General features: G+C 34.7%; 5 protein-coding genes and 1 long non-coding RNA gene across 9 annotated transcripts; 2 read left to right on the forward strand and 4 right to left on the reverse strand.

Annotated features, from left to right (window-relative positions):
- Positions 1–3,405: 3,405 nt before the first annotated feature.
- LOC130675944 (protein germ cell-less) lies at positions 3,406–9,814 on the reverse strand. The gene is made up of 8 exons (XM_057481873.1): positions 9,295–9,814; positions 8,504–8,627; positions 7,936–8,032; positions 7,215–7,584; positions 6,849–7,121; positions 6,376–6,594; positions 5,307–5,397; positions 3,406–5,246 (listed from the first exon to the last, which is right to left on the reverse strand). Exons 1-8 carry the CDS (start codon positions 9,438–9,440, stop codon positions 5,115–5,117), a joined length of 1,452 nt encoding a protein of 483 aa, XP_057337856.1. The 5' UTR covers positions 9,441–9,814; the 3' UTR covers positions 3,406–5,114.
- On the forward strand, positions 8,510–9,301 carry LOC130675945 (uncharacterized). The gene is made up of 3 exons (XR_008991358.1): positions 8,510–8,756; positions 8,836–8,905; positions 9,001–9,301. It is a non-coding gene; the product is annotated as an uncharacterized LOC130675945 (long non-coding RNA).
- Positions 9,815–10,952: 1,138 nt separating the features above from the next.
- LOC130676708 (zinc finger protein 260-like) lies at positions 10,953–15,993 on the reverse strand. Its single transcript, XM_057483151.1, has 9 exons — positions 15,412–15,993; positions 14,974–15,344; positions 14,784–14,893; positions 14,570–14,715; positions 14,257–14,511; positions 13,406–13,636; positions 12,960–13,328; positions 12,735–12,886; positions 10,953–11,780 (listed from the first exon to the last, which is right to left on the reverse strand). The coding sequence occupies exons 1-9, from the start codon at positions 15,736–15,738 to the stop codon at positions 11,606–11,608; spliced, it is 2,136 nt and encodes a 711-aa protein (XP_057339134.1). The 5' UTR covers positions 15,739–15,993; the 3' UTR covers positions 10,953–11,605.
- A 120-nt stretch (positions 15,994–16,113) lies between these two features.
- On the forward strand, positions 16,114–19,499 carry LOC130676707 (probable glutamine--tRNA ligase). Of its 3 annotated transcripts, none has more exons than XM_057483148.1 (6): positions 16,114–16,255; positions 16,704–16,894; positions 16,959–17,263; positions 17,323–17,543; positions 17,608–19,271; positions 19,331–19,499. In XM_057483148.1, the coding sequence occupies exons 2-6, from the start codon at positions 16,784–16,786 to the stop codon at positions 19,379–19,381; spliced, it is 2,352 nt and encodes a 783-aa protein (XP_057339131.1). In that variant the 5' UTR covers positions 16,114–16,255; positions 16,704–16,783; the 3' UTR covers positions 19,382–19,499. The 3 variants fall into 3 exon arrangements, with proteins under 3 accessions (XP_057339131.1, XP_057339133.1, XP_057339132.1); XM_057483150.1 differs by having other exon boundaries at positions 17,611–19,271; XM_057483149.1 differs by lacking the exon at positions 16,114–16,255 and adding an exon at positions 16,310–16,467.
- LOC130676709 (parkin coregulated gene protein) lies at positions 19,489–20,583 on the reverse strand. 2 transcript variants are annotated; one of them, XM_057483152.1, is made up of 4 exons: positions 20,347–20,583; positions 19,969–20,287; positions 19,739–19,888; positions 19,489–19,649 (listed from the first exon to the last, which is right to left on the reverse strand). In XM_057483152.1, the coding sequence occupies exons 1-4, from the start codon at positions 20,446–20,448 to the stop codon at positions 19,489–19,491; spliced, it is 732 nt and encodes a 243-aa protein (XP_057339135.1). In that variant the 5' UTR covers positions 20,449–20,583. The 2 variants fall into 2 exon arrangements, with proteins under 2 accessions (XP_057339135.1, XP_057339137.1); XM_057483154.1 differs by having other exon boundaries at positions 19,975–20,287; positions 20,347–20,582.
- A 472-nt stretch (positions 20,584–21,055) lies between these two features.
- Positions 21,056–26,670, reverse strand: LOC130676706 (DNA-directed RNA polymerase III subunit RPC1). Its single transcript, XM_057483147.1, has 7 exons — positions 26,319–26,670; positions 25,959–26,091; positions 25,257–25,406; positions 24,844–25,182; positions 24,438–24,770; positions 21,417–24,356; positions 21,056–21,333 (listed from the first exon to the last, which is right to left on the reverse strand). The coding sequence occupies exons 1-7, from the start codon at positions 26,360–26,362 to the stop codon at positions 21,121–21,123; spliced, it is 4,152 nt and encodes a 1,383-aa protein (XP_057339130.1). The 5' UTR covers positions 26,363–26,670; the 3' UTR covers positions 21,056–21,120.
- Positions 26,671–26,802: the final 132 nt, after the last annotated feature.

Below are 26,802 nucleotides of genomic sequence, written 5' to 3' on the forward strand. Positions count from 1 at the left end.
GGTTATTCCCAACAGGAACAAAGTTACAGCTCACTCTCCGTAGAATGTCACTATTATCATCTCCACCCATCTCCACCCATGTCCACCCGGCCTAATATGGGTAAGAAATAAAAAAATTTATACTTCTTAGGACGTTTCAATTTTTTTCCTACTAGAGGACATCCCAATGAACAAAAAACGTCTATATTGTGCTGGGTTATTCCCAACAGGAACAAAGTTACAGCTCACTCTCCGTAGAATATCACTATTATCATCTCCACCCATCTCCACCCATGTCCACCCGGCCTAATATGGGTAAGAAATAAAAAAATTTATACTTCTTAGGACGTTTCAATTTTTTTCCTACTAGAGGACATCCTAATGAACAAAAAACGTTTATATTGTGCTGGGTTATTCCCAACAGGAACAAAGTTACAGCTCACTCTCCGTAGAATATCACTATTATCATCTCCACCCATCTCGACCCTTGTCCACCCGGCCTCATATGGGTAAGAAATAAAAAAATTTATACTTCTTAGGACTTTTCAATTTTTTTCCTACTAGAGGACATCCTAATGAACAAAAAACGTTTGTATTGTGCTGGGTTATTCCCAACAGGAACAAAGTTACAGCTCACTCTCCGTAGAATATCACTATTATCATCTCCACCCATCTCGACCCTTGTCCACCCGGCCTCATATGGGTAAGAAATAAAAAAATTTATACTTCTTAGGACTTTTCAATTTTTTTCCTACTAGAGGACATCCTAATGAACAAAAAACGTTTGTATTGTGCTGGGTTATTCCCAACAGGAACAAAGTTACAGCTCACTCTCCGTAGAATATCACTATTATCATCTCCACCCATCTCGACCCTTGTCCACCCGGCCTCATATGGGTAAGAAATAAAAAAATTTATACTTCTTAGGACTTTTCAATTTTTTTCCTACTAGAGGACATCCTAATGAACAAAAAACGTTTATATTGTGCTGGGTTATTCCCAACAGGAACAAAGTTACAGCTCACTCTCCGTAGAATATCACTATTATCATCTCCACCCATCTCGACCCTTGTCCACCCGGCCTCATATGGGTAAGAAATAAAAAAATTTATACTTCTTAGGACTTTTCAATTTTTTTCCTACTAGAGGACATCCTAATGAACAAAAAACGTTTGTATTGTGCTGGGTTATTCCCAACAGGAACAAAGTTACAGCTCACTCTCCGTAGAATATCACTATTATCATCTCCACCCATCTCGACCCTTGTCCACCCGGCCTCATATGGGTAAGAAATAAAAAAATTTATACTTCTTAGGACTTTTCAATTTTTTTCCTACTAGAGGACATCCTAATGAACAAAAAACGTTTATATTGTGCTGGGTTATTCCCAACAGGAACAAAGTTACAGCTCACTCTCCGTAGAATATCACTATTATCATCTCCACCCATCTCCACCCATGTCCACCCGGCCTAATATGGGTAAGAAATAAAAAAATTTATACTTCTTAGGACGTTTCAATTTTTTTCCTACTAGAGGACATCCTAATGAACAAAAAACGTTTATATTGTGCTGGGTTATTCCCAACAGGAACAAAGTTACAGCTCACTCTCCGTAGAATATCACTATTATCATCTCCACCCATCTCGACCCTTGTCCACCCGGCCTCATATGGGTAAGAAATAAAAAAATTTATACTTCTTAGGACTTTTCAATTTTTTTCCTACTAGAGGACATCCTAATGAACAAAAAACGTTTGTATTGTGCTGGGTTATTCCCAACAGGAACAAAGTTACAGCTCACTCTCCGTAGAATATCACTATTATCATCTCCACCCATCTCGACCCTTGTCCACCCGGCCTCATATGGGTAAGAAATAAAAAAATTTATACTTCTTAGGACTTTTCAATTTTTTTCCTACTAGAGGACATCCTAATGAACAAAAAACGTTTGTATTGTGCTGGGTTATTCCCAACAGGAACAAAGTTACAGCTCACTCTCCGTAGAATATCACTATTATCATCTCCACCCATCTCGACCCTTGTCCACCCGGCCTCATATGGGTAAGAAATAAAAAAATTTATACTTCTTAGGACTTTTCAATTTTTTTCCTACTAGAGGACATCCTAATGAACAAAAAACGTTTATATTGTGCTGGGTTATTCCCAACAGGAACAAAGTTACAGCTCACTCTCCGTAGAATATCACTATTATCATCTCCACCCATCTCGACCCTTGTCCACCCGGCCTCATATGGGTAAGAAATAAAAAAATTTATACTTCTTAGGACTTTTCAATTTTTTTCCTACTAGAGGACATCCTAATGAACAAAAAACGTTTATATTGTGCTGGGTTATTCCCAACAGGAACAAAGTTACAGCTCACTCTCCGTAGAATATCACTATTATCATCTCCACCCATCTCGACCCTTGTCCACCCGGCCTCATATGGGTAAGAAATAAAAAAATTTATACTTCTTAGGACTTTTCATTTTCTTTCCTACTAGAGGACATCCTAATGAACAAAAAACGTTTATATTGTGCTGGGTTATTCCCAACAGGAACAAAGTTACAGCTCACTCTCCGTAGAATATCACTATTATCATCTCCACCCATCTCGACCCTTGTCCACCCGGCCTCATATGGGTAAGAAATAAAAAAATTTATACTTCTTAGGACTTTTCAATTTTTTTCCTACTAGAGGACATCCTAATGAACAAAAAACGTTTGTATTGTGCTGGGTTATTCCCAACAGGAACAAAGTTACAGCTCACTCTCCGTAGAATATCACTATTATCATCTCCACCCATCTCGACCCTTGTCCACCCGGCCTCATATGGGTAAGAAATAAAAAAATTTATACTTCTTAGGACTTTTCAATTTTTTTCCTACTAGAGGACATCCTAATGAACAAAAAACGTTTATATTGTGCTGGGTTATTCCCAACAGGAACAAAGTTACAGCTCACTCTCCGTAGAATATCACTATTATCATCTCCACCCATCTCCACCCATGTCCACCCGGCCTCATATGGGTAAGAAATAAAAAAATTTACACTTCTCATGACTTTTTAATTTTTTTCCTACTAGAGGACATCCTAACGAACAAAAAACGTTTATATTGTGCTGGGTTATTCCCAACAGGAACAAAGTTACACTCACTCTTACAGTTCACTCTTCATAGAAAATCATGGACTGCTCCTCCATAATCCTCCCTCCAAACACGGCTTCATACGTCAAAAAAATAATTTTTTTCGGGGCTCTTTCGAGTTTCTCTCACTAAAGAGTTTCATAACAAACAAAAAATGTTGACGTTGTGTGGATTTATTTCTAATAGGAGTAAATCCACTGACCGCTTATTATAAATATATGCTAACATCATAGTCCACAATGAATAGGCAATAAATAAATGAAATTAATATTAAATTTTATTTAATTAAATAAAAATATACATCCCAGAAAACATTTTACGTGAATTCGTTGGTTCGTTAAATTCCACCAGACCGTACGACTATTTTATTACTGTATAACTTTGTATACATAAATATTACAGGTACAAAATACAGTCACAGCCTCGGGATGTTGAAAATCAAAAGTACTGTAAAATGCAGTTGTTACAGTTTTAAGTCAATAAAATAGCTGTCTATAAATTCCAACGGTAATACATTTTAATAATTTATATTATTACATATAATATATTAATTACATTAATTACCAATAGTCATTACCAATGATCCTCTCAAACGTCAATGCACCCTGATAATATACGTAATATAAAAAAATATAAGTAAAGGACATATCAAAATCCATAAAAAAAGCCGTAAATAGTTTATGTGTAATGACAAATATTTAATATGACTTACAAATAGTAAATATTCATTTGCTATCATCTACAAAGGCACCTTTTTAATGATTGAGAAAATTATTTTCCCGATAATAAATCAAAGTATTTATCAATTTCACTGGAATGTTTCATTTTTCCTTTTAATTAAATCCTCAAATTACTTGACAATTGTAATATAATTAATTATCAATTTTTATAAATAAGTCGTAATTTTTTGAATAATAAATTTTAAAAATTCATTTTTATGGCACTAATTTAAATAACGACTTACTAAAATTTACTACCGAAAATTTTAAAAAATATTCCGAAAGGAAGACTCGTTCACTGAAACAGTAAAGGTTTTTTCGAAAAAATTTATCCAAGTATTTTTTAGAGTTCCGGTGATTAATCAATGAGAAATTAATTCAATTTAATTATTTTACTACGAGTAATTTAATAATTAATCATGAAATGGAGAAAATTTTTTAATATCGGCTATGATTTTGTCCTTCGATATTTGATAATATTAATCTTGAAAAATTTAATCGCTTACTAAAGGCATTCTCAGACAGTGTCCATGTACCTGAAGATCGGAACGTTTTTTGCGGAACGAAAATAAAAAAACAAAATGAAAAATAAAAAATCTACTTGATCTAAATTTCTGAAATTTTTCGAATCGGCGCCAGTATGCTAGTCGAAAATTGTAGCCACCCCCAATCACCTCTGAAGTCGACCTCAAGCAGTAAAATTTCATAAATTTTTTCATTTTCGTTGCACGAGAAACGTTCCGATCTTCAGGTAGATCAGTGTCCCTATTTTTAAAAATTTTTAATGACCTGCCATAAACGTATCGAAATTCTGAGCACAGTCTGAGAATTACCTTGAATCTATAATTAATTGAAGGATAAACTAATGATTTAATTAATGAGACTAGAAATCTACTAAAAATACTCGAAAGATTTTTATAAATAGAGAACTAATAGATAGAAAAAATTAAACTTACTGATTTATAATATATAATATTTAATATAAATAAATAAATTTAGTAATTAATTTTAAATCGCTACCATTTATACGATAATAAATTTTAATTTTAATCTTCATGTCTTACGCCCTCGTGATTTGTTTTTAATCATAAATTTAAATTTGAATTTAATTAGCTGTCCGTTTTGAGACTTTCAAGACTAGATTAATAAGGAAATTGTGAATACATGTTCCCAGCACTTTAGTACTCACATCCATGATTCATATCAATATATATATGTGCATATATTTTGATTAATTAATCATTGCTGTTGTTTTTTTTTTAATTTAAACTACGTAGCAGACAGCGAGGCAATACCACTCGGTTTTTCTTCATCGGATTTAGAAAAAGGCGTCACGACTTGCATATTTACTGATATATAAAGTGGATAAGTTAATTGTTTGTCTAATGACATAACTTGTTTCTAAAAAATAAATATTACTAATTAATAAATTTATTAAATTTTTAAATAATTAATAATTACCTCTTGATTTTTGTGCAGAGTTAATCTTAATACTCCCGAATTTTGACAATGTTTTATTTGTCTCTGTTCATTTAATGAAAATAAACATACCCTGAAAAAAAAAAAATTAATTTATAAGATAAATTACTCAGTCTCTAGTTTCTAGTTCACTAGAAAATGTTTTTTATTTAAAATTCCAAATAATTTATAATAAATTTGAAATTAATGAACATTAATTTCATATTTATTTATTGATCAAATATAATATTGGAAAAAAAAATTTCAGCAAAGTGACAGTAAACCATCTGGCTTTTAATTAAATAATAATTCTACGGATTCAAAATAACCGGGTAAGAAAATCAATAATTATTTTATTAATAAAATCTATAGGAATTAGATACTGAGGTACTTTACTCTACTTGGTATCAGTTGATAAGGAGAAATTAAATTAAAAAAACTCGGCCCTTTTCCCCGAACGGTTACTTCCCACCCGGTAATTAAATCAACCTGATGAAAGTTAGCAAGGGCTAATAAACCCTTTGAAATTAATATCAGTTTGAAAGTAATTAGCCAAGTAATTACTCCATAGTTAGAGATAAGTTTCATTGAATTATTTCAAGTCGAGTCATAGTTTGCTTGTCTGCTTATTAAGTTAATTCTATACATGCAATTAAAATTAAGTTAATTCTTTTTCTACAACTACTGTAACTTCCTACAATTTATTAGACTTAAAGTAGTTCACTCGCGACCTGTAGCGTGTGCTATTGCTTTCTCTTTCACTTCATATCACTTACTCACTTCTTCTCGTTTTCAAATTGTGAGACAATTTTTTTTTTTTGAATAGTCATGACTTTTTTACTAATCGGCAGTCCAATAACTTTTATAAATTTTTTAAATTTCAATTTTTTTTCTCTATAATCTACTAGTTTTTGGAAAGATTTTAGTCCAAGCTGCTACATATTAACTGTGCGCACTTTGATTATTATCTCACTTTACAACCGGTAAAAAATAGTAATTTTTTAAAATTCCATGCAGGACATCTTTGATTTTATACTTTAATTACATGAATAAAAAAAAATCTAACACATACCTAATAATAATATTACGTGTACTGTGATTAGCACTAATATGATTAGCATCCGTACGATTATTTCGTCTAATCCCAAGCGATGTGGTGTCAAGATAAACAACCAGATCCAATCCAAATTGAAACGCCGTCCATCTCCAAATATGTTCTCCAGCTTTCTCTATACACCTCCCACACCTAAAACATTCTTCCGCAAATTCTTCTTCGTTCATTTGCTTGGGTCTAAAATCACACAAAAAAAATCCTTTAAAGCCCACGTATCAATAACACACTAAATATTATCTGATCCAACAAAAAAAAATATCAAAATGTACCCAGAGACAATCGCTTGAAACGGATACAGGACCGAAATATTGAGAACGGTGTCGAGTAATCTGAGACAGGGAAGAGGAAGGATAAAAGTTACAAACAGTCGCTGGGTTTGGGTTTCAGTTAAAAAATAATCAGTAAAATAAAAGCACAAGAGACCCACTTACCCACAGTCAGCGTCTTTGTCAGCGTCAATTCGCAGCAGATGCAGCCACTGCTCCTTGTAGGCATCATGTAGCCATTCAGCGGGTATCAGATTATCCCCGTTCAATATTTTAACATCTTGGTCATGCAGCAACAGATATTTCATACGCAGAGCTTTGAACGGTTCCGCGTACTCTTTACCCTCTGCTGTATCAAACAGCGCCTTTGTCCACGTATGCTTTTTAAAGTACTCGTCCACTTCAGTTTCCTCTTTATTCTGCATGTGAATGAACAGCCTGTCAAATAAATAAATAAATAAATTAATTAATTAATTAACCCGCCCATTAATTCCATCTCTTCATTGTAAAATTGATGTAAATTCAATTTACCATACACGCAACATCATGTATATACAAAATTCCGTCTGTATAGCGACCAGTTCCGGGCTCTTAATCAGTTCCACCATCAACTCGGGTGTTATTTCCTTCAAAAATCCAGGATACCGGGATCCGTAACCGAGCAAATTAACTTCCAGCCAACGTTTCGCTGCCGTTTTAACCGTAGGCACTCCATAAGAGACCGCTGCATTGTAATAAGGCACCACTGTCTTTATATTTGTCGTCTCTATCATTATCTCAGTGCACTGGTCTATGAGACCTTGCAATTGAAAGAGTGTCGATGTCGCTAGTATTGAAATAACGTTTTTAGGTTCAATACTAACTTCGTCTTGGTAAAATGATCCTAGTACTATTGACAATGCTGTAAATATATATAAATATATGAACATGTTTATATTTTATATATTAAAGGTCTGAGGTAATGACCCAAATAAAAGCCAAGAAACATTTAAGTTTACAATTGAGGTAATTAATATAAGTAAAACCAATAGAGCAAATATTTTACATCCATATTTTATGGATACAACCGTAAAAGGCAAGCGGTTTCTAAAATTAGATAAGTGGGTCAATCACAGTAAGACGTGTGAATCTATACAACAAAAAAAACTTTCACTTTTCAATGCTCCGTAACATATTTACTTAAAATTTATTTTGTTTTATTACTCTATTGACTTATTTTATTATTTAATTTAAAAATTTTTTAAATTCTTACAGTCAAGAGTTATGTTGGAGTCGGTTATTTCAACCGGTACAAATTTTTGATTCGTCTCTTTCCATGATCCAGAAAACATGCTCGCGAAATAAGGGCTCTGTAAAATTTTAAATATGATTTTTAGTTTGAATTCCGTAATTGGGAAAAAATATTTATAAAAATGTCGTTAATATGAATCTCGTTTCGTCTCTTTTTCTAGTGAGACTTTAAATTTAAAAAAATATTTACTTAATAATTTGAATGCTTGTATATTTTTACTTTCAGTCGCTGGATAAAGTTTAGATAAATAAGAGATAAATTTATATGACAATTAATTTTAATTTTAATTTTAATTTTAGCAAAAGAAAAATTTACTTTTTGAGTTTTTTATTTTAGACAAAAATTTGATATTTTTAAATTTTCAAAAAATCCGAGCATTGATTTCAATGATTTGTCAAAAAATCTTCTAGTTTTTTCTTCACCGGAAATGAAAATAAAAATGACCACGTACTAGTTGTTTAGTAAAAGTAAATTTAAAGTTTCAAAAAAATTCATAAATAAATAATTGGGACCCAGTGAATAAAATTACCTGGCTTATATAAACTTTGTGCAACCGCCATGGTCTTCCTAGCATATAAACAGTTATATCACTTCCTTTTTCTTCTTGAAATAACGTCTTGTAAATATACTGTGCAGTTGTTAGCAACTTTCTTCTGTAAAAAAAAAAATCATCACATTATTATTTTTACAAATAAAAATTCGTTATCGTTAAAAAAATAAACCCCGGTTATAAAGTGTAAATATATATCCACATATATTTTTTCAGATAACGTCACAAAAATGTAAACATTATCTACAAGTTTTTAAACTTTTATCAGCATTTAGTAACAATGTCGTAATAAAAAAAAATATTTCTTTCAGCAGTTCAGGTATTCCATGAATAGAACAATCACGAGCACGTATCGCACATCAGACACGATGACATCATCTGGTAAAAAAAGAAATGTCTCATCCTGTCAATAGCCATGAATACAAATTAACCATATTATTATTTACCATTACAATAACTTTTTTATTTATTTTTAGTAATAAGTATTACGTAGGCGTTCATTATTTTATAAAAAGCTGCTATCGACTGGATGATCAACTCAATCAACTCTATAAATACAAATATAATTGATAATTAATTCATCGGAATTTAATTGGGGAATTGAAATTAACGATAACTGATATCATGACGACGACCATGATGATGATGATGATGATGATGATGAGTGATAATTTAATTAATCAAGTACTCGCATGGTATTTTCTAGATGATGGAGTCTAAGGAATGGAGACTTATAATAAATAATTTAAATTAAAAATAAAATTACTCACTTTTTAGGAGTTTGAAGAGTTTTGTCAATGAAATCGGAATCTGAATCACAGTCATCTTCTTCGATGCATTTTCTTTTGCGTCCACGATAAACAGAATTAACAGCAGAGTTTGACATCGATGCTATTTTACTCACATAACCACCCATTTTATATATTTTTATATGTATATTTTTTTTTAGTTTGAATTTATGCAGTTGCTGCTAAATATCAGCTTGATGATAAGTGATGTGATAAATGATGAATTATTTAAACAAAGTATTTCTGAATGATGTAGATTATTATTTGATGTCATGGAAGTATGATTATTTTAGCCAGCATGGCTCGATCGAGTATTTTAAAATATCGGAGAAACGGTTTTGAAATTACCAAGTTGCTGGAAGTCTCTGCACCAAAATGTAAACATTTTGTGGCAACCTGCGACGCACGGGGCAGCAGCTGTTGAACACCCACACACTTAAACTATTGTACAGTAAATATATGCATTTCGTATGTATACACGTGTTTTTTTGCTGCTGTGTTTTACGATGCGCAAATGGTGTTTTTGTTTTTTTTACTCCAGCTGATATGCGTTTGAATGTTTCGCGCCTGCGCGAGCTGCCGCGCGGGAAAAATTTAAATTCAAAATTGATGAGTGTGAATGTAGCAGACATCCGACAAATTTAAAATTGTAAATAAATAGAGTAAATAATTTAAAAAATAATATTTACAAAAATGCACTTATTAATTTTAAAATTTTTTAAGTGCGCATTTTTTTTTAATTTAATTTTATTAATTATTTACTCTATTTATTAATAATTTTAAATTTGTCTGATGTCTGCTACATTCACACTCATCAAAATTGGGATACTGAAGTAAGCTGACATCTAAAAATTTTTGGATTCTTTTAAAAACGATAGATTACAAAACAAAAATATTTTTAAAAATTACACTTACAGTTTATTAAATTTTCTACATGTGCATATTTTTAGTTTTTTTTTTAATTAAATGGTTGAAAACAAAATTCAAAAATTGTCAATTGTCTGCTAAATTCAGGATCACTTCTTGATGATACTGAAGTTACCGACGTCTAATAATTTTTGGATTTTATTTTAGACGGTAAATTATAAAAAAAAAAAATTTTGAAAAATTGCACCTGTAGTTTTTTAAATTTTCTACATGCGCATATTTTTAGTTTTTATTTTTTTGTAATTGGTTGAAAAAAAAATCCGAAAATTTTTAATTGTCTGCTAACTTCGGGATCATTTCTTAATAATACTGAAGTTAGCCGACGTCTAAAAGTTTTTGGATTTTTTTAAAAACGATAGATTACAAAATAAAAATATTCAAAAAAATTGCACTTACAGTTTATCAAATTTTCTACACGTGCATATTTTTAGTTTTTTTTTTTTTTTAAATTAAATGATTAAAAACAAAATTCCAAAATTGTCAATGGTCAATAGCTGCTAACTTCAGGATCTTTTTTTATATAAAATAAAGGCCGCAATTATTTGTCATATATTTATTGAAAATATATAAAATATTAAAAATATGTAAGTTCTTAATGGAATCCAGTTAAAATTTTTTTTTTTATTCTTTTAGAAATAAATTTAAAATTAAAAACTCAGATTTAATAATTTAAGTAAAATAATAAATTAGCAAAAAAATCATTTATTATTTTTTATAACAGTAATAAATACATATATATTTATATTATTTTTTTTCATCGCGAAATTAAATATTTTCCGTAACTGTCAACATCGAAAATGGAATGAATATATATATCAAGTCTTTATTATCAACATTAGACACATTTTAATTAGAAACCATGTTCTCAATCAGTTATATATATATTTATATATATTTATAAACGTTATAATTTAAATTATTTTATACAAATCAACTTTCAGAGCACGAGGCAATTGATGAATACTTATATGCAGTCATTAAAAATATAATCTGTGGTATTTCCCGCGCACCCACAATCTTTACAAATTATATTTTTTTATTAATCGATATATTTATCAAAAATATAATCTGCCCTGCCTGATTCAATCAACATCTTATATATATTTTATTTCCTAGTCATATTTCCACTTTTCAAACTATCAACAATTTACCTTTATAAATTTATCAGTTGCAAACTCCTCGAACGAGTTAATTGATTACTTAGTTTAAAATAAAAAGAAAAAAATAAATGATAAAACTTGAGATCTTCGCTTAAATAATAATTCGATCAACAAATTTTTAATTAACTATAAAAAAAAAAATAATTGTAATAATATGAGTCTTAAATAAACGAGCTGCGTTCCTGAGTTTAGTTATTAATTACTAATTATCCTGTTTCATTTGGATGACTTGTTTTAATATGATGCGTAAATGTATACTGAGTTGTAAAACGTTCTTTGCAATATGGACACTGGTACGGCATCACTGGATGCGCTGATCTCAAATGCGCTACTGCTAAATCTCGCAACACGAAGGGAGATTTGCATACTCCGCACCGGTATCTATATAAAAAATAAATAATTCATTAATTTCAGTTAATTTACCAAATTATTAATAATAATAATTAAATCCTTTAATTTTTGTAAATTCAGTCGAACTCATTAACTCGGAGATTTAGTTACAGAGAGGAAATTCCTTGGAATTTCTGAGTTAACAGATGCCCTTTTTCCCTTAAAAAGTAAACTATGACTCAGGTGCTTTTACATCTACAGGAATGATGCATAGATAAATGTATACAGAGACATACAAATGTATAGGGTAGGAGACAGCGTAGCTCGTAATGGGGGTCAAGACTCGGAAGTTCCGAGATAATGGACTCCAAGGTAATGGAGTTCGACTGTAAATTGAATGTTATAATAAAAAGTAACTGAGAAAAAGTAATGGTGGTTTAGTCCGGGAATCAGACCCAGATCTTTTGATATCGCGTCGGCAGTGTTACAATTTTACTCACATCTCTATTCAAGGGAATTAGCTACAGCTACAGCTCTAATCACTCACGACTTTACTCAGCCTCAGCTCTACTCACAGTTTTTTTTTACTCAGGTTTAACTCTACTCAGTTATATCTTTACTCAGCTACAACTCTACTCACAAAGAATTGATATTTTATCGATAGGCTAAAATACATGAGTAGAGTTGTAGCTGAGTAAAGATATAACTGAGTAAAAAAACTGTGAGTACAGTTGATGCTGGTAAAGTTGTGAGTGAGTAGATTTGTAGCTGAGTAAAAAAAACTGTGAGTAGTTGATGCTGAGTAAAGTTGTGAGTGAGTAGTTGTAGCTCCTCCCCTTGAGTAGAGATGTTGTGGGTACACTTGTAACAATGCCATCACATCAACTGCTCTGAGTTGACTATGCCACTTACCACATAAAATTTAAAAATAAGTCATCTATGGTAAAGATATAAAATCAACAATATGAATATACGCAATGTAAAAATAAATATTTAAATATTTACCCCCCAGCAGTTTTAATGAGCGTTCTTTTTAATGGCACAGTATAATTTTGTTCTTCAATATTAACATTAGGCTCCACCAAAGACGGCACACCAGACGGCTCCGCTTTCAATTTAGGCATCGGTTTAACTTCATCACTACCAGTATCCTGTACCTGTAGATTCATAATTAAATAATTAAATTATCGTTAATAATTTATTTATTTAAATTTAAAAATTTACTTTTACCTTTGGCTCGATGTGTATCCTGATATGTAAATTTCTCAACCGCGAAGTATCAAAGGTCGACGGACACTTGGGACATTTATATTTTTTGGTTTCATTCGCCGCTGGTGTATTGGAGGGATTAGTTGTCGAAGAATCCTTGGTCGCGGTTGATTTAATTGACGGATTTTTTCGACCGAAAGAGGAGACTCCGCTGCACTGATGAGTAATAAGTGAAAGTTCTTTAAAGAAAATTTTGTCACATTTCGCGCACCGATATGTGCGATCGACAACGTGAATTTTTTCATGGCTTTCAAGCTGTGATTTATCAGCAAATGATTTATTACAGACTGAGCACTCGTAGGTAATTACTTTTGCTCGTTTATGCGACAGCTAAAAAACAATAAAATAATAATTAATAATTAATTATTTATAAGTATCATAAAATTTTGATTATCATAAGTCACTACCTCATGCCTCTGTAATTGCCATTTTTCTCTGAAACTTTTTTTGCAAGTACTGCAATTAAAATTCTTTGTTATTAAATTATCCGAGTGTGTTTGCAGATGATTAAGCATCGTCGTATGATCATTGAACCATTGTTGACAAATTCCACACCGCGCGACATTCTTCGCATTTGAATTCAATGACGCGCCACGTTTTGCTGGTCTCTCATCAGCCACTTCGTTGTCTTCTAGAGTCTAAAAAAAAAAAATTAATAAATAAACACCCGCTTTGTATCAATCCTTCGAAGAATGCAGAGGAGTTGGGCGGGAATAAATTTAAATGAGAGCTGGATGATAGAGGTGATGAAAGAGCAATAAAATGGCTGAGGGCAATTTAAAAAATAAGGGAAAGGACGAAGATGTGATGGAGAGAAAAGACAGAAGAGGAAAAAATCTACTGAAGTGTCAAAAAAAATGGAGAATTTGTCGTGTTAATCTACACGGAAAAATTAGAACTTGACTAAGTGATATGCGCATATGACTGTCAGATTCCGCACAGTAATCAGTGTGGTGCTGCACCACAACCGAGCATTTTTTTCCAGCACCGTACTGAGTCGGGTGCAGAACAGTAACCAGTCGGGTTCCAATCTTTCCGTGTATTTTAAAAAATTATCTATTTTTATAGAGAGTTTCAGGTAAAGTCACGTGAGTTGAAGTATATTTATATTTAAAGTATAAATATATATCATAAATTTAATGTATGTAATATAAGCAGCCCGATTTCAAAGCCACCCGGCTGAAATATAATAAATATAAAACAAAAATGTATCAACCCATCGAAAAACAATCGATCAATTAAAAAAAAAAATATTTACTTCAGAAAAAGTCCGACAAAGATCCTTGACTTTAACTTCCCTGGCTTTCCTCGCTTCTCTCTCATCATTGAGCGCTTCTTCTTGCTCAATCGTACTGACTTCCGGTATAATAGAAGGCTGCTGATTATGTTCACCCAGTTTGTGCGCAGCTAATCTTATAAATAAACCGAAAGATCTACCGCAAATATCACACTTGTGTTTCTTGGGCTCGTGAGTCCGCATATGATTCGACAGCGCACTTTGTTGGGTGCAAATCTGCAAAACAAATTACATCAGCAACTGCTTGAATTACACACCTGGGTTTATAAAATACTTTGCCACATGTGGGACAGACGAGATTTTTAATCCCATCACTGGGCTCCCGTTTAAATCCTTCCAAGTCCGCGTTTGCTGGCATCAAGCTGCCGTTCATTTGCTGGTCATCAGCTTTGATCTCATTCCTATGACTGTGGTACACTTCTGCGAAAGAAAAAACCAATTGCTACTGATAGCAAACACTTTAAATGCACAGTCGTCATGATAATTACCTTCGTGATGAGTCAATTCTCCACAGCTTTTAAAAATAATCAAACATTTCCCGCACTCATACTTCCTGGGACAGTTAAACTGCACGTGTTTCATCAAACTCTCTTTGGTCCTGCAAGTAATTAAATAAAATACAAATAACAATTTAATTTAAATTAACTAATTAATGAATCAATCAATAAAGAAAATTACTTGTAGTAACTATTGCATGGCGAGCAACACCACTGAGAGTTCTTAGTCTTTGGTGATCCATCTTTGCAGTCATTGGCAGTCAAGTCTCCTTTCAACACACGTTCTAAAATACTAGTTTTTTTATCATCTCCATCATGACATCCATTTTCTCCAACTAAACCCAGAATATCAACAAAACTTTGCTCGTTGTCTCCAACTCCGGATTCAAAATCCATTTTCCCAAACCCATCTGTCGGCTCTTCTTTTATTTCAACTTCGCAGGGCAATTCCACTAGAGGTTCTAGAAGTTCTTTGTCCACTGGGGACTGTGTTCTCACTGGCAGTGGAACCAACGGCGGCGGAGCTCTTTGTTTTATCATACACAGCTGGACCTGCATCGAACATCAGCACATGAATGGATAAAATAAATTATTTACAATTAAATAAATAAATAAATACCTGGCACGGATCAGGAGAATTGGACATAGCATCCAAGAATATCTTTACCGTATTTGAATTTTTATTAGCCAGTAATTTAAAATGCATGCTCTTGTAAACATTCAGACAGTACTCCCGGAACTCATAGACATCGTCCAGCCTGGCAGCACAAAACTGACATATTTTTTTAGGCAGTGGGTCACTTTTGTAGACCATAACTGGCAAGCAAACCCTTAGCTTTTGAGCAACTCGTCTACGGACACCTTCATCACCAAATATATCAAACATATCAGTTTTATTTTCCGAACACAACCGGCATGAGTCCTCCCAGTCCAGCAACGGGGCCATATTTATTTACTTGCTCACAAAATATATAAATATATAAAATAAATAAACCCGCAATATTGTCATGCAGAAACGAACATTCAAAATTAAGGTTATTCGGCTCAGCTCAGAGTTATCAGTAAGTATTGGTGGTTAAATATCACAACTGCTATCAGCTTTGATGACATTCTGGTTAATGATGACGATAAATTGTCCGAGTAATTGATAAATTATATTTTGTTACACTAGATACTGATAGGCAGCGAGTTTTATGATCAGTAACACAGATTTTGACTTTCACTTGACATCACTTATAATTTATATAAATATATATATAATAAAACTTAACCACTCATATATCTATGGACAATTGGACATTCCACCAACCCACCATCCGCATTTTTTTTTCTTCCCGAGTCTTCTGGGCTTTCAGCTGATTCTGTTTTCAGTTTATGACCAGATCACCACATTGATAACCCAGTGCAAGTGTCTGAGGAACTTGTTAAGTGTAACGACATCTGGATCTGGGATTCTGCTCTTGGTAAATTAAAGAACCGGTTCCTGCACCTCATTAATACCAATACTTCTTAAATAATTATATATTATATATATTTACACACACTAATTCCATTATTATTGTATATACATATACATTTACTTACACATTGAATTTATAACTATATATGTGTATATACATATACACATACATTTATATATATGTATATATAAATAATTTAAAATATTAAATTGGGGGTATGATAAAATATTCAAAAATATTTTTTATGACCTTTAATTATTTTTATTTATTGCTGTCATTAAAATTAAAAAAAAATTCAAATTTTTAAATTTGTAAATTAATCACTGATTTTAATCATTTATAATTATATATATAAATAAATATATGATGCAATTTAAATTTAAAATTAGAAAATTGTCCATGTGTTTGGACACGTGAGCAATTTTTTTAACCTCTTCTGTTTTTTTTTTAGCGTCTGGAGGAAAAGTTTGGCTGGAAATTAATTTAAAAATTTTAAAATTCTAATTTTTTAATTAATTTTTAATTATCAATATGGGAGAGCTGGAGTTACTTAAAAACACTATTGGTTTAAGTGAACAAAAAGCTAAGGAGACATTAAAAAATGCCCAGGTTACTAAGAATTTGATGACTTGTATTGCTGAGGTAATTAATTTTTTTATTATTATTATTGTTATTATTATTTTGTAAGTAATTTAATTATTTGAAGGCTGAGAAACATGGAAAGATTGATAAGGACTCTGGAATTTTGTTGTATCACTTGGCCTCGAAGATCAAAGCGCAAATAATTGATAAGTTGGCTTTTGTGTCTGAGTATATTGTCAAGAAAAAGCTGGACACTACTCAGCGAGTTGATGCTGCGCTGAGTTACCTGATGAGCAACATCAGTGACAATGTTGATGTTGGAGAGTTCGAGGATGCCTGTGGAGTCGGAGTTGTTGTCACTCCTGAGCAGGTTGAGGCTGAGGTTGAGAAGTGCATCAAGAAGCATTTGGACGAAATTAAAGAGAAGAGGTAGAGAGATTTTATATATGGGTACTGGTTGGTGGGATGCTAATTGTAGGTAATTGCAGGTATCGGTTTAATTCTGGTCCGTTGATGCAAGAAGTGAGGACTGCATTGAAGTGGGCGAGTGGGGAGTCAATTAAAAATGAAGTCGGGGTGCAAATGATCGATATTCTGGGCCCCAAAACCGCCGAAGACGAAGCGCCGGTTGGCAAAAATCAAAAGCAGGCTAAAGTTAAAGTAGACAAGGAAAAAAATGTTAAAAAAGATGAGAAAAATGATAAGAAAGGTAAATAATTTATTGGTACTTTTAGTTTTGTTGTTTGTAAATAAAATTATTTGTTTTTTTTTAGCAGAATCTAAAGCTGCTGATGACAGTTCAAGTGACTCAGCGAAGACAATAAGCGAGTTGATGAAAACAAAAGTACACTTTCATAAACCCGGTGAAAATTACACGACAAATGGTTACGTTGTGACTCCAAACACTCACAGACTGCTAGCTGAGCATTTGAAAGTAACTGGCGGCAAAGTGAGAACACGATTTCCACCAGAGCCCAACGGGATTCTCCACATCGGCCACGCGAAAGCGATAAATATTAATTTTGGGTACGCAGCAGCTCACGATGGGATTTGCTATCTGCGTTACGATGACACCAACCCCGAGAAAGAGGAAGAGAAATTTTTTACGGGGATCCGTGACATGGTCGAGTGGCTGGGCTACGAACCTGCGAAGATCACGCACTCGTCTGATTACTTCCAGGAGTTGTACGAGCTAGCAGTGAAGCTGATTGAGAAGGGTCATGCGTATGTTTGCCACCAGAAGAGCGAGGAGATGAAGGGATTCAATCCTCCACCGAGTCCCTGGCGCGAGCGCCCGGTTGCCGAGAGCCTCCAGCTGTTCGAGGACATGAAGAACGGAATGCTCGAGGAGGGAGAGGCCACTCTGAGAATGAAAGTGACATTAGAAGAGGGTAAGCAGGACCCGGTGGCATATCGGATCAAATATACTCCGCATCACCGGACTGGTGATAAATGGTGCATCTACCCGACTTATGACTTCACTCACTGTCTTTGTGACAGCATTGAAAATATCACGCACTCACTCTGCACGAAAGAGTTTCAGTCCCGTAGATCCTCGTACTACTGGCTCTGCAACGTCCTGGATCTTTACTGCCCAGTCCAGTGGGAGTATGGGAGATTGAACATCAGTTACACGGTCGTGTCCAAGAGGAAAATCGCTAAATTAATTGACGAAGGGATCGTCGCTGACTGGGACGACCCCAGACTGTTCACTCTGACGGCTTTGAGAAGACGCGGATTCCCATCGGAAGCTATCAACAACTTCTGCGCGCAAATGGGAGTCACTGGAGCCCAAGCTGTCGTAGATCCAGCGGTCCTCGAAGCTGCTGTTCGTGACGTTCTCAATAACACGGCACCTAGACACATGGTCGTGATTGATCCTATCAAAGTCACGATTGCAAACTTCAAAGACAACTCACCGACCAAAATAGACGTTGCCGATTTTCCTACTGATCAGGCAAAAGGGCAGCATTCAATTGCCTTCGACGAAATTGTTTACATCGAAGCCTCGGACTTTAGGGAACTAGAGGAAAGAGGCTTCAGGCGGCTGACTCCCAAGCAGCCGGTGGGTTTGAAGTATGCAGGAGTAGTTTTAACTCTACAGAGAATTGAGAAAGATGCTGCTGGAAAAATCACCGGTCTGGTGGTACGCCAAGAGCCGGTCAGCGAAAAAAATAAACCCAAGGCTTTTATCCACTGGGTCGCCAGACCCAAACTGGCTTCCGTGCGTCTCTACGAGCGGCTGTTCAAACACAAAAATCCAGAAGATACCAATGAAGTTCCCAATGGTTTCCTCAGTGACATCAACTCGCCTAGTAAGAGGGAAGTTGTCGGCTACATCGACGCAAGTCTTGACAGTATTTCCAAACCATTCACTCAGTTTCAGTTTGAACGAATCGGTTTCTTCTCCGTCGATCCCGATACCCGCCCAGGAAAGGTAATTATTTATTTTAAATGTCAATGAATTATTTATTTATTTATTCAAATATTTTTCAGCTTGTCTTCAATAGGACCGTGACACTTAAAGAAGACGCAGGAAAAGTATAAATTAAAATCGAATTTTTAAAAAAATTATAAATCAATAGCTTTTGTACCAATTAAATTAATTCATTAATTTAATTATTTTTTTGTACGACGTACAATTAATAAAATATTTAATTCATCATACATGACTCATAAGTAGGTACCATATATTTAATATTTATAAATGCATCTTCGCCCCCATATCTTTCTAATACTTCCAAAGTCTCTTGAATTAAATCCGCTGGGTTCTCACCTCGTTGTTGGGAATAATCGATACCTTCGCCGAGATTAACTGCATTTAAGTTAATTATTTACTAATTAATTAATTAATTAATTAAAAAAGTAATTGATGTCTTTGTTAAAAGTATAATGAATAATTACCATTTCTATCCTTAAGTAAATTAGGAATCGGAAGAATTTGTCTGAAGTACGGTACCAAAGATTCTCCAACACAGTCCGCGGATCTGACGAGCCGCTGGAGCGCTCGCATTGTCGTGCAAATAATTTCCGGTACTTTGGTATTCAAAGCATCTGCAATAGTATATTATTACCATATATATATTTTTATTACTGATCTTTATCAGAAGCTAGTGGGCATGCAAATATCTGACTATAACTTTTAATTGGAATAATTAATTGTGGCACGACCGGTAGTATTTTTGGACCCCCATGTTCCAGCATGTCCGATATTCCCTGTTCGACTAAAAACTTGTATGGGTGCTCGGTTTCAGTCAACCCGTCGAAGAACATGGGCAAGTAGTGATGGAAATCCAGTTCCTCGATGTTCACCTTCCAGGTTATTGATGACGCGTCATTTTCTATGGATATCGGAAACAAACCGCGCTCGTAGAACTTACGAAAGTTTGACGGCTTCGGCGGATTCGGCTTATAGAGGCCGCATTTTGGAGGTCTCGCTACTACAGTATTGTCCTAGAATTTTTTTTTTTACAATTAATTAATTTGTTGATTTAAAAAATATTTTTGTTTACCTGAAGGGCCTGAATTGTAAAGGCTGGAACGACTCGGGGTTTTTTTTTATACTTTGGATTATTTTTACGTATCTCTGCCCAAAACTGATGCTGATTAACCATTGTTAATTTTAATTAATTAGTTAATTAATTTATGTACATTTAGTTTTTAAAATTAATAATTTTTTTACGAGTAATTTTGCTGCTGGTCTATTGTGAACTCATCAGCTTTAGGTCAAACAAACGGTTAGCAACCATAGCAACCTACACGCACTGCGTCATAGTTTGTAATTAAATTAAATGTTACAATTTATATAAATTTGCTAATTAATTATTACGAGTATCAGATGTCATTAGATAAATAAATTAATTTACTCCGACTCCGGCTTCAGGAAACTCTAAAAAACGGACGTAGAATTTTTTTTCTTCACTGCCAATAGTTTTGTAGACTTATATTATAATCAAAAATTGAAAAAAATCTGAAACTCTGAACTGTTTTTGAGATCAGAGAAAAATAAATAAATTTTTGTATCATTAATGAGTATAATTATGATTATTTTTGCTGTTGATTGGAGGACGAGTTGAATTATTACTAACCCTGATTAAAAACTTCGATTGAAACCAACGAATTCCGATTGAAAGTCTATCGGAATTCAGTGGTTTCAATCGGAGTTTTTAATCAGGGAATACAAGTAATTTATTTTGTTAATAATTGAGAGTTGTACTTAAAAATATTAAATTTCATTTTATTAAATAGCAATAAGTATAAACATAAATTATAAACTAACACAATTACTAGGAGTTAATAAGATTTTTATGGAACTCTGGATCATCGAATAATAATTTACGTTCTTTGGGTTCATCCTTGTCGTTTTTATGAAGGAGTTTGAACATCCCGGTCCCTATTGGCGCAGGAATTCCCATAATTATTGACTCCGACACACCACAAATAGCGTCTTTCTGACCGTAATATGCCGCGTCGAATAAGTGGTCTGCTGTTTTTTCAAACTGTAATAAAAAGTTTAATTAATTAGCCGCCTCATTAATTACTATTCACTAAATATCAATTATCAATTTTAATAAATACTTACAGAAGCTAAATTAAGAACAGATTCTTTCATTTTAGCCAACCCCTGTCTAGTGATACCAAGAACTTCACCCCTGCTGGTCATCAAATCAGCGACGAGCATCGAGTGCCGGCGATCTATACTCATTCCGTGATTTTCCATCACCAATTTTATTTCCGTCATAATTGTCGAACGCGCGGCTTCGATACCCAGGGTTCTGAAGACCTCGATAGTGTTATTAGAGCTGGTTTTTTTACTTACAATACCCGGGGTCGCCATGACGTCGCGTAGATTGTCACCCTCGACGTACAACTTGAACAATTTTTTTCCTTTCTCCTCTTCCTTCTGGATGACCGCCCTCGAGACCGACGGCATTCCTTTGATGACCACTTTAGGCACTGCCTCTTTCAGCAAACTCAGGGAGTGACTCAAGCTCTGCTTGCTGTTTGCAACCGGAGTGATCGTTATCACCGAATTGCTGTGAACCCTCACGTTCTTGAAGAGCGACTTCAGTTTTGACGTGCGCAGAGTGTAGTAGATTGAGTTCGCGTCGACTTCCAACATCAGCAGCTTGATCCTCTCGATGGCGAGCCTGATAAGAAGGAAACACTCGTCAGGAAGGATAACTTCTTCGAAGTATTCAGTGACTTCTCCAAGAGTAGTTTTTTCGATTCTTCCTTTAACGCGACGAGCAAAGTCCTCGTTCTTGTCGTCGGTCAAATACGCGGTTATAATTGGCGTACTTATTTTGGGATTTGCGTTTATTATTTCTTTGATACGCGGCACACCCTGGGTGATGTTCATAGAAGCGACACCGGCGAAGTGAAACGTCTTCAAGGTCATCTGGGTACCAGGTTCTCCAATACTCTGGGCCGCTAGAGCGCCCACTGCAGTGCCGGGCTCTATCTTTGCGTGCATAAATTTTTCTTTGCACGTGTGAATGAACTCAACCAGCTGCGAGACTGTTATCCGATCTAGCTGTTTAGTTACTGGTAGTTTACTAGGGTGGATATGCCGCCAGCGTATTATTTTACATGAAATACCTTTGAGGAATGTTACCAACTCTTGTTTGAATTCAGTGCTCAAGCACTTGAATTCTTCCGTCGCGAGTAATTCGTTGGTTGCTGTCATAAGATCCGCCCCTTCCAACGGGTCTTCGTTTTTGTACGGAGACTTGGCGCACACGTGGTCCAGCACACGTTTGTAGTCAACCGGGCAGTCTTTGCCTTCCATGTAAGTGGGGTCCATGGCATCGCCGCCGTATATTACCTGGACGATATCACCAGCCGAGTTCCTGACAGTCATGTCGTAGTGCAGACACAAGTCCTCGAGATTTTTAACCAACCGACGCTGCATGTATCCGGTCTCGGCGGTTTTTACCGCAGTATCTACCAGACCTTCTCTGCCACCCATTGTGTGGAAGAAGAATTCGGTTGGTGTGAGACCAGAGTAGAAGGAGTTTTCGACGAATCCTTTGGCGGCGGGAATTTTTGAGTGCCGTTCAAAATGGGGGAGCGCGCGATCTTCGAAACCGTTTGGCACACGATGGCCGCTGATGGCTTGCTGTCCTACGCAGGCAATCATCTGCGATATGTTTATGTAACTTCCCTTACTCCCGCACAGCGCCATTATAAGAGGACTGTTGCTGCGGTGGAGTTCTTTGAGACAGGCTTTACCAGCATGGTCACGAATTTGAGACAACTCTTTTAGAATCTTAGCCTCGAGTGTTTCTTCCATCGAGCAACCGGGCTCGAGCTTCAGCTCTCCTTCGTCCATTTGTTTTATTAAATCTGTACAAGTATCGTACCCCTTGTCCAGCAGTTCCTGCTTGGCTCTGAGCAATCCTGGACCTGGAGTGACGTCTCCGATCCCAATGGAAAATCCCCGATTCATCAAGAACACGCTCGCCATTCTTGCCAACCGCCACATGGCAGTAGTAGCTGCGTCCTCACCCCAATCTCTCAGCAGTACGTAAAATATATTTTGTTTAGACCCAGATCCAAGTGTCGCTTTGTCCATTGAACCGGCCAGCAGTTCCGAGTTTCTTATAACGACGTACCCATCCCGGACGCACAACTCATTGTCTGCTGTGGCAGCCTTACCTTGAGTTCTTAAGTTGGCTAATATTTTGCATCTTTTGTTCGGACGTAATATCAAACTAAATATTTGCTTTCCGGTCCACAGCTCGTACGGCTTCAGTATCGCCGGCTGCGGCAACTCTATTTGCATATTTGAGTCTGGACCCGCCAGAAGACAAGCTGCCAGTTGCCACGCCTCGGATTTATTTAAAAATGTGTCTTTCTGCGTCAAAATAAAACCCCCGGTTATAAAATCCTGGGTCGCAGCGATCAGCAACTCACCGTTACGCGGCGTTACAAGATTTGATTTGTTTCCCATCAAGACTAGAGCTTCCGCGCGGGCTTCTTCCGTTTGCGGTAAATGCAGATTCATTTCGTCACCATCAAAGTCAGCGTTGTAGGGCGTGCATACGCACTCATTGAACCTGAATGTCCTGTGCTCCAGCACTTTGGCTTTGTGCGCCATTATACTTAATTTGTGGAGCGAGGGCTGACGGTTGAACAAAACTACATCGTCGTCACGCAAATGGCGCTCTACGATGTCTCCATACTGTAAATTTTGGGCTAGTTCATTTCTGTCACCAAACTTCAGATATCTTTTAAGTTTCTTTTTTGACATGTACAGGAAATTAGCACCTGGATGTACATCAGGTCCATTTCTGATTAACTGTTGCATCAAAGCGAAGTTCGCTTTATTGACCCGTTCGGGATACGTCAAAATTTTAGCCACGTGAATTGGTACCCCCACCTGCTCAATCCGTAGGTTTGGATCCGGTGATATTACCGTACGACTTGAAAAGTCCACACGTTTTCCTGATAAATTACCACGGAAACGTCCCTGCTTTCCTTTCAATCTCTGCACAAGACCACGGCCCGGTTTCGTTGGCTGAGAAATAAATTAATTGCTAAGTAAATTTTTAATTAAATCTGATCTAGAATAAACGACAGAATCGAATAATTATTTTACCTGTTTGTCAATAGGAACTCCTGTCAGTTCACTGTTTATATAAAACCCAGCGTGAAACTGAATGAATTCAAACAATTCATTATACTGCGGAATCTTCATGCCTCGTTCTCTAGATTGTCTAATTTTATCATTGAGCAAAATTATCTGACTCAGTCTCATCGTTAAATTGTCTTCATTCGTACCAGCTTTGAAGTCCGAAGACACGCTGGGTCTTATGCAAATCGGCGGCACCGGTATCCGCGTTATCAACAAGTCTTTGGGCATACCGCACTTGGGATTCATCAGCAAAAGCGGGACATCGCACAGTGGTATGCGTTCGAATATTTCTAACACCTGTTTAATTTAAAAATTTTATTATTATCAATGCATTTAAGTAATTAATTAATTTATTTATAAATAATTGTACCTCAAGTGGAGTCAACACATAAGCAAAATTAGTAGAGCGAAGTGTACCCTCCAATTCTTTGTTGCTCTTTACAGCAGAGTCGTACTCTGCTAATTTATCCAGCACCACTTTGTGCTCTGGTTTCTTCGTTTTAAATTTTTCGTGTATTATTTTTAACGCACTTGCTTTCTTAACTGTACCGTTAAGCTCATGACAGTGCGGACATACTGAGACTTTCTTGAGTTTCTCTAGTATTTGTTTTCTGAGGGCTTTCCGTGTCAGGTAACCGATATTTGGATTCGACACACGGTTCATAAACAAGGCTTTGTCTTTATCATTTAACATGACATGAGAACATTTCTGTAAACAAAATAAGTAAATAAATATTTTTATTGAAAGTCATGTGAATATTTAGCCGAGTAAATGATAATCACCTTGCAAATAGATTGTAGAATACCGATGACAGACCTAAAATATCCGGGATGAAATACCGGAAACTCCAAATCGATGTACCCGAAATGTCCGGTACATTCGCTGAGTTGCTTCCCACAAGTAACACATTTACTCGCGTTTGAACAGGTGCCCTAAATTAAATAACAAATAATTTAATGATTTATTTTTCATGACACCAGCATTGGAACTTAAAGTTTCAGTGTCTCTTAAAGTTACAGTAACACTAGTGACAACAAAGAGTAAATTACAAATAGTGATAAAATAGCGGTAAAATAAGTCATCTAAATGACTTTTTAATTGAAATAAGACAAGAAAAACAACACAACTCTTCTGTCTTCAGAACCAGAATTTGCATGTCGTATTTGTACAAAAAGAAGATGACTTTGGGACAAAAAAAATTTGTCTTGTCCTTTTCAAAGACATCTTTAAGACATCTTAAAGTTATCTCTGTGCTACTTGGGAATTTACAATTATTAATAAATAGAGTAAATAATTGATAAAGTAAAATTTAAAAAAAATGCGCATTTAAAAAATTTTGAAATTAACAAGTGCATTTTTAAAAATTGTTTACTCTATTTATTTATAATTTTAAATTTATCTGATGTCTGCTACATTCACACTCATGTATCATTGGTATGTAATATCTAATATACTATTATAATTATCAGAGAAATAAATATTACCATTCTAGGATCCAGGACACCGTAAGGCATAATCGAATGATCCTGTTCTGAATAAAGTTGTTGACAAACAACATTAATATGCGCTTGTCTCGCAATGTCATGGTGGCTATTAACTCCAAATGTCACATGAGATCTAAAAAAAACAAATTACAAGTTACAAATTATTTTTTTTTATCATTAAAATAAATTACCACTCAAACCGAGTAGTCATTTTTTAAAATTTACTTTCAAACTCTAGTTGTAATATCAATTGACCAATTAAAATTTTCTAGGTACAGAATCAAAACTGTACTAAGTCTTTTAGATCCTGTTTTGAAATTTAAATTTACTGAGTAGCAATGAACAAGTAAATGTACTTACATTTTTTTGGCGACGTCAGTTTCTCTGTACTGTTCCTTAACCATCTTGAGGTTATAATTTAAAAATTTTCATAAATAAAATAACAAGACATTAAATAATTTATATATATTTAATAATAAGAACACCAGGTTTTTATAAATAAATGTTTAAATAAATTCTATGTTAACATGTTTGTGTTTGGAGCAGAATTGCAATGGTTTAATTAAGAGAAAACACGTGTTGGCATGCCGACTGGTCCGACAGATACCAAACAAGTAACAGTTCTGATGTAACAATGCAGTGATCTTATCATTTTAAATGGCCATGCTTACAATTATCAGAAAAATTTTCATGGAAACATTGACCAAAGTGCCCTCTGTTAGATATTTTTTTTTGCTCAACGAAAACTGATACTCAAAGTAATTAACGTCTAATTAATTTTTTTAAAAATCTGATACTGATAGCAGATGCATCCAGTAATTTAGTATGAGTGTGAATGTAGCAG

This window comes from Microplitis mediator, chromosome 10 (assembly GCF_029852145.1).
Source record: "Microplitis mediator isolate UGA2020A chromosome 10, iyMicMedi2.1, whole genome shotgun sequence".
Taxonomy (NCBI): domain Eukaryota; kingdom Metazoa; phylum Arthropoda; class Insecta; order Hymenoptera; family Braconidae; genus Microplitis; species Microplitis mediator.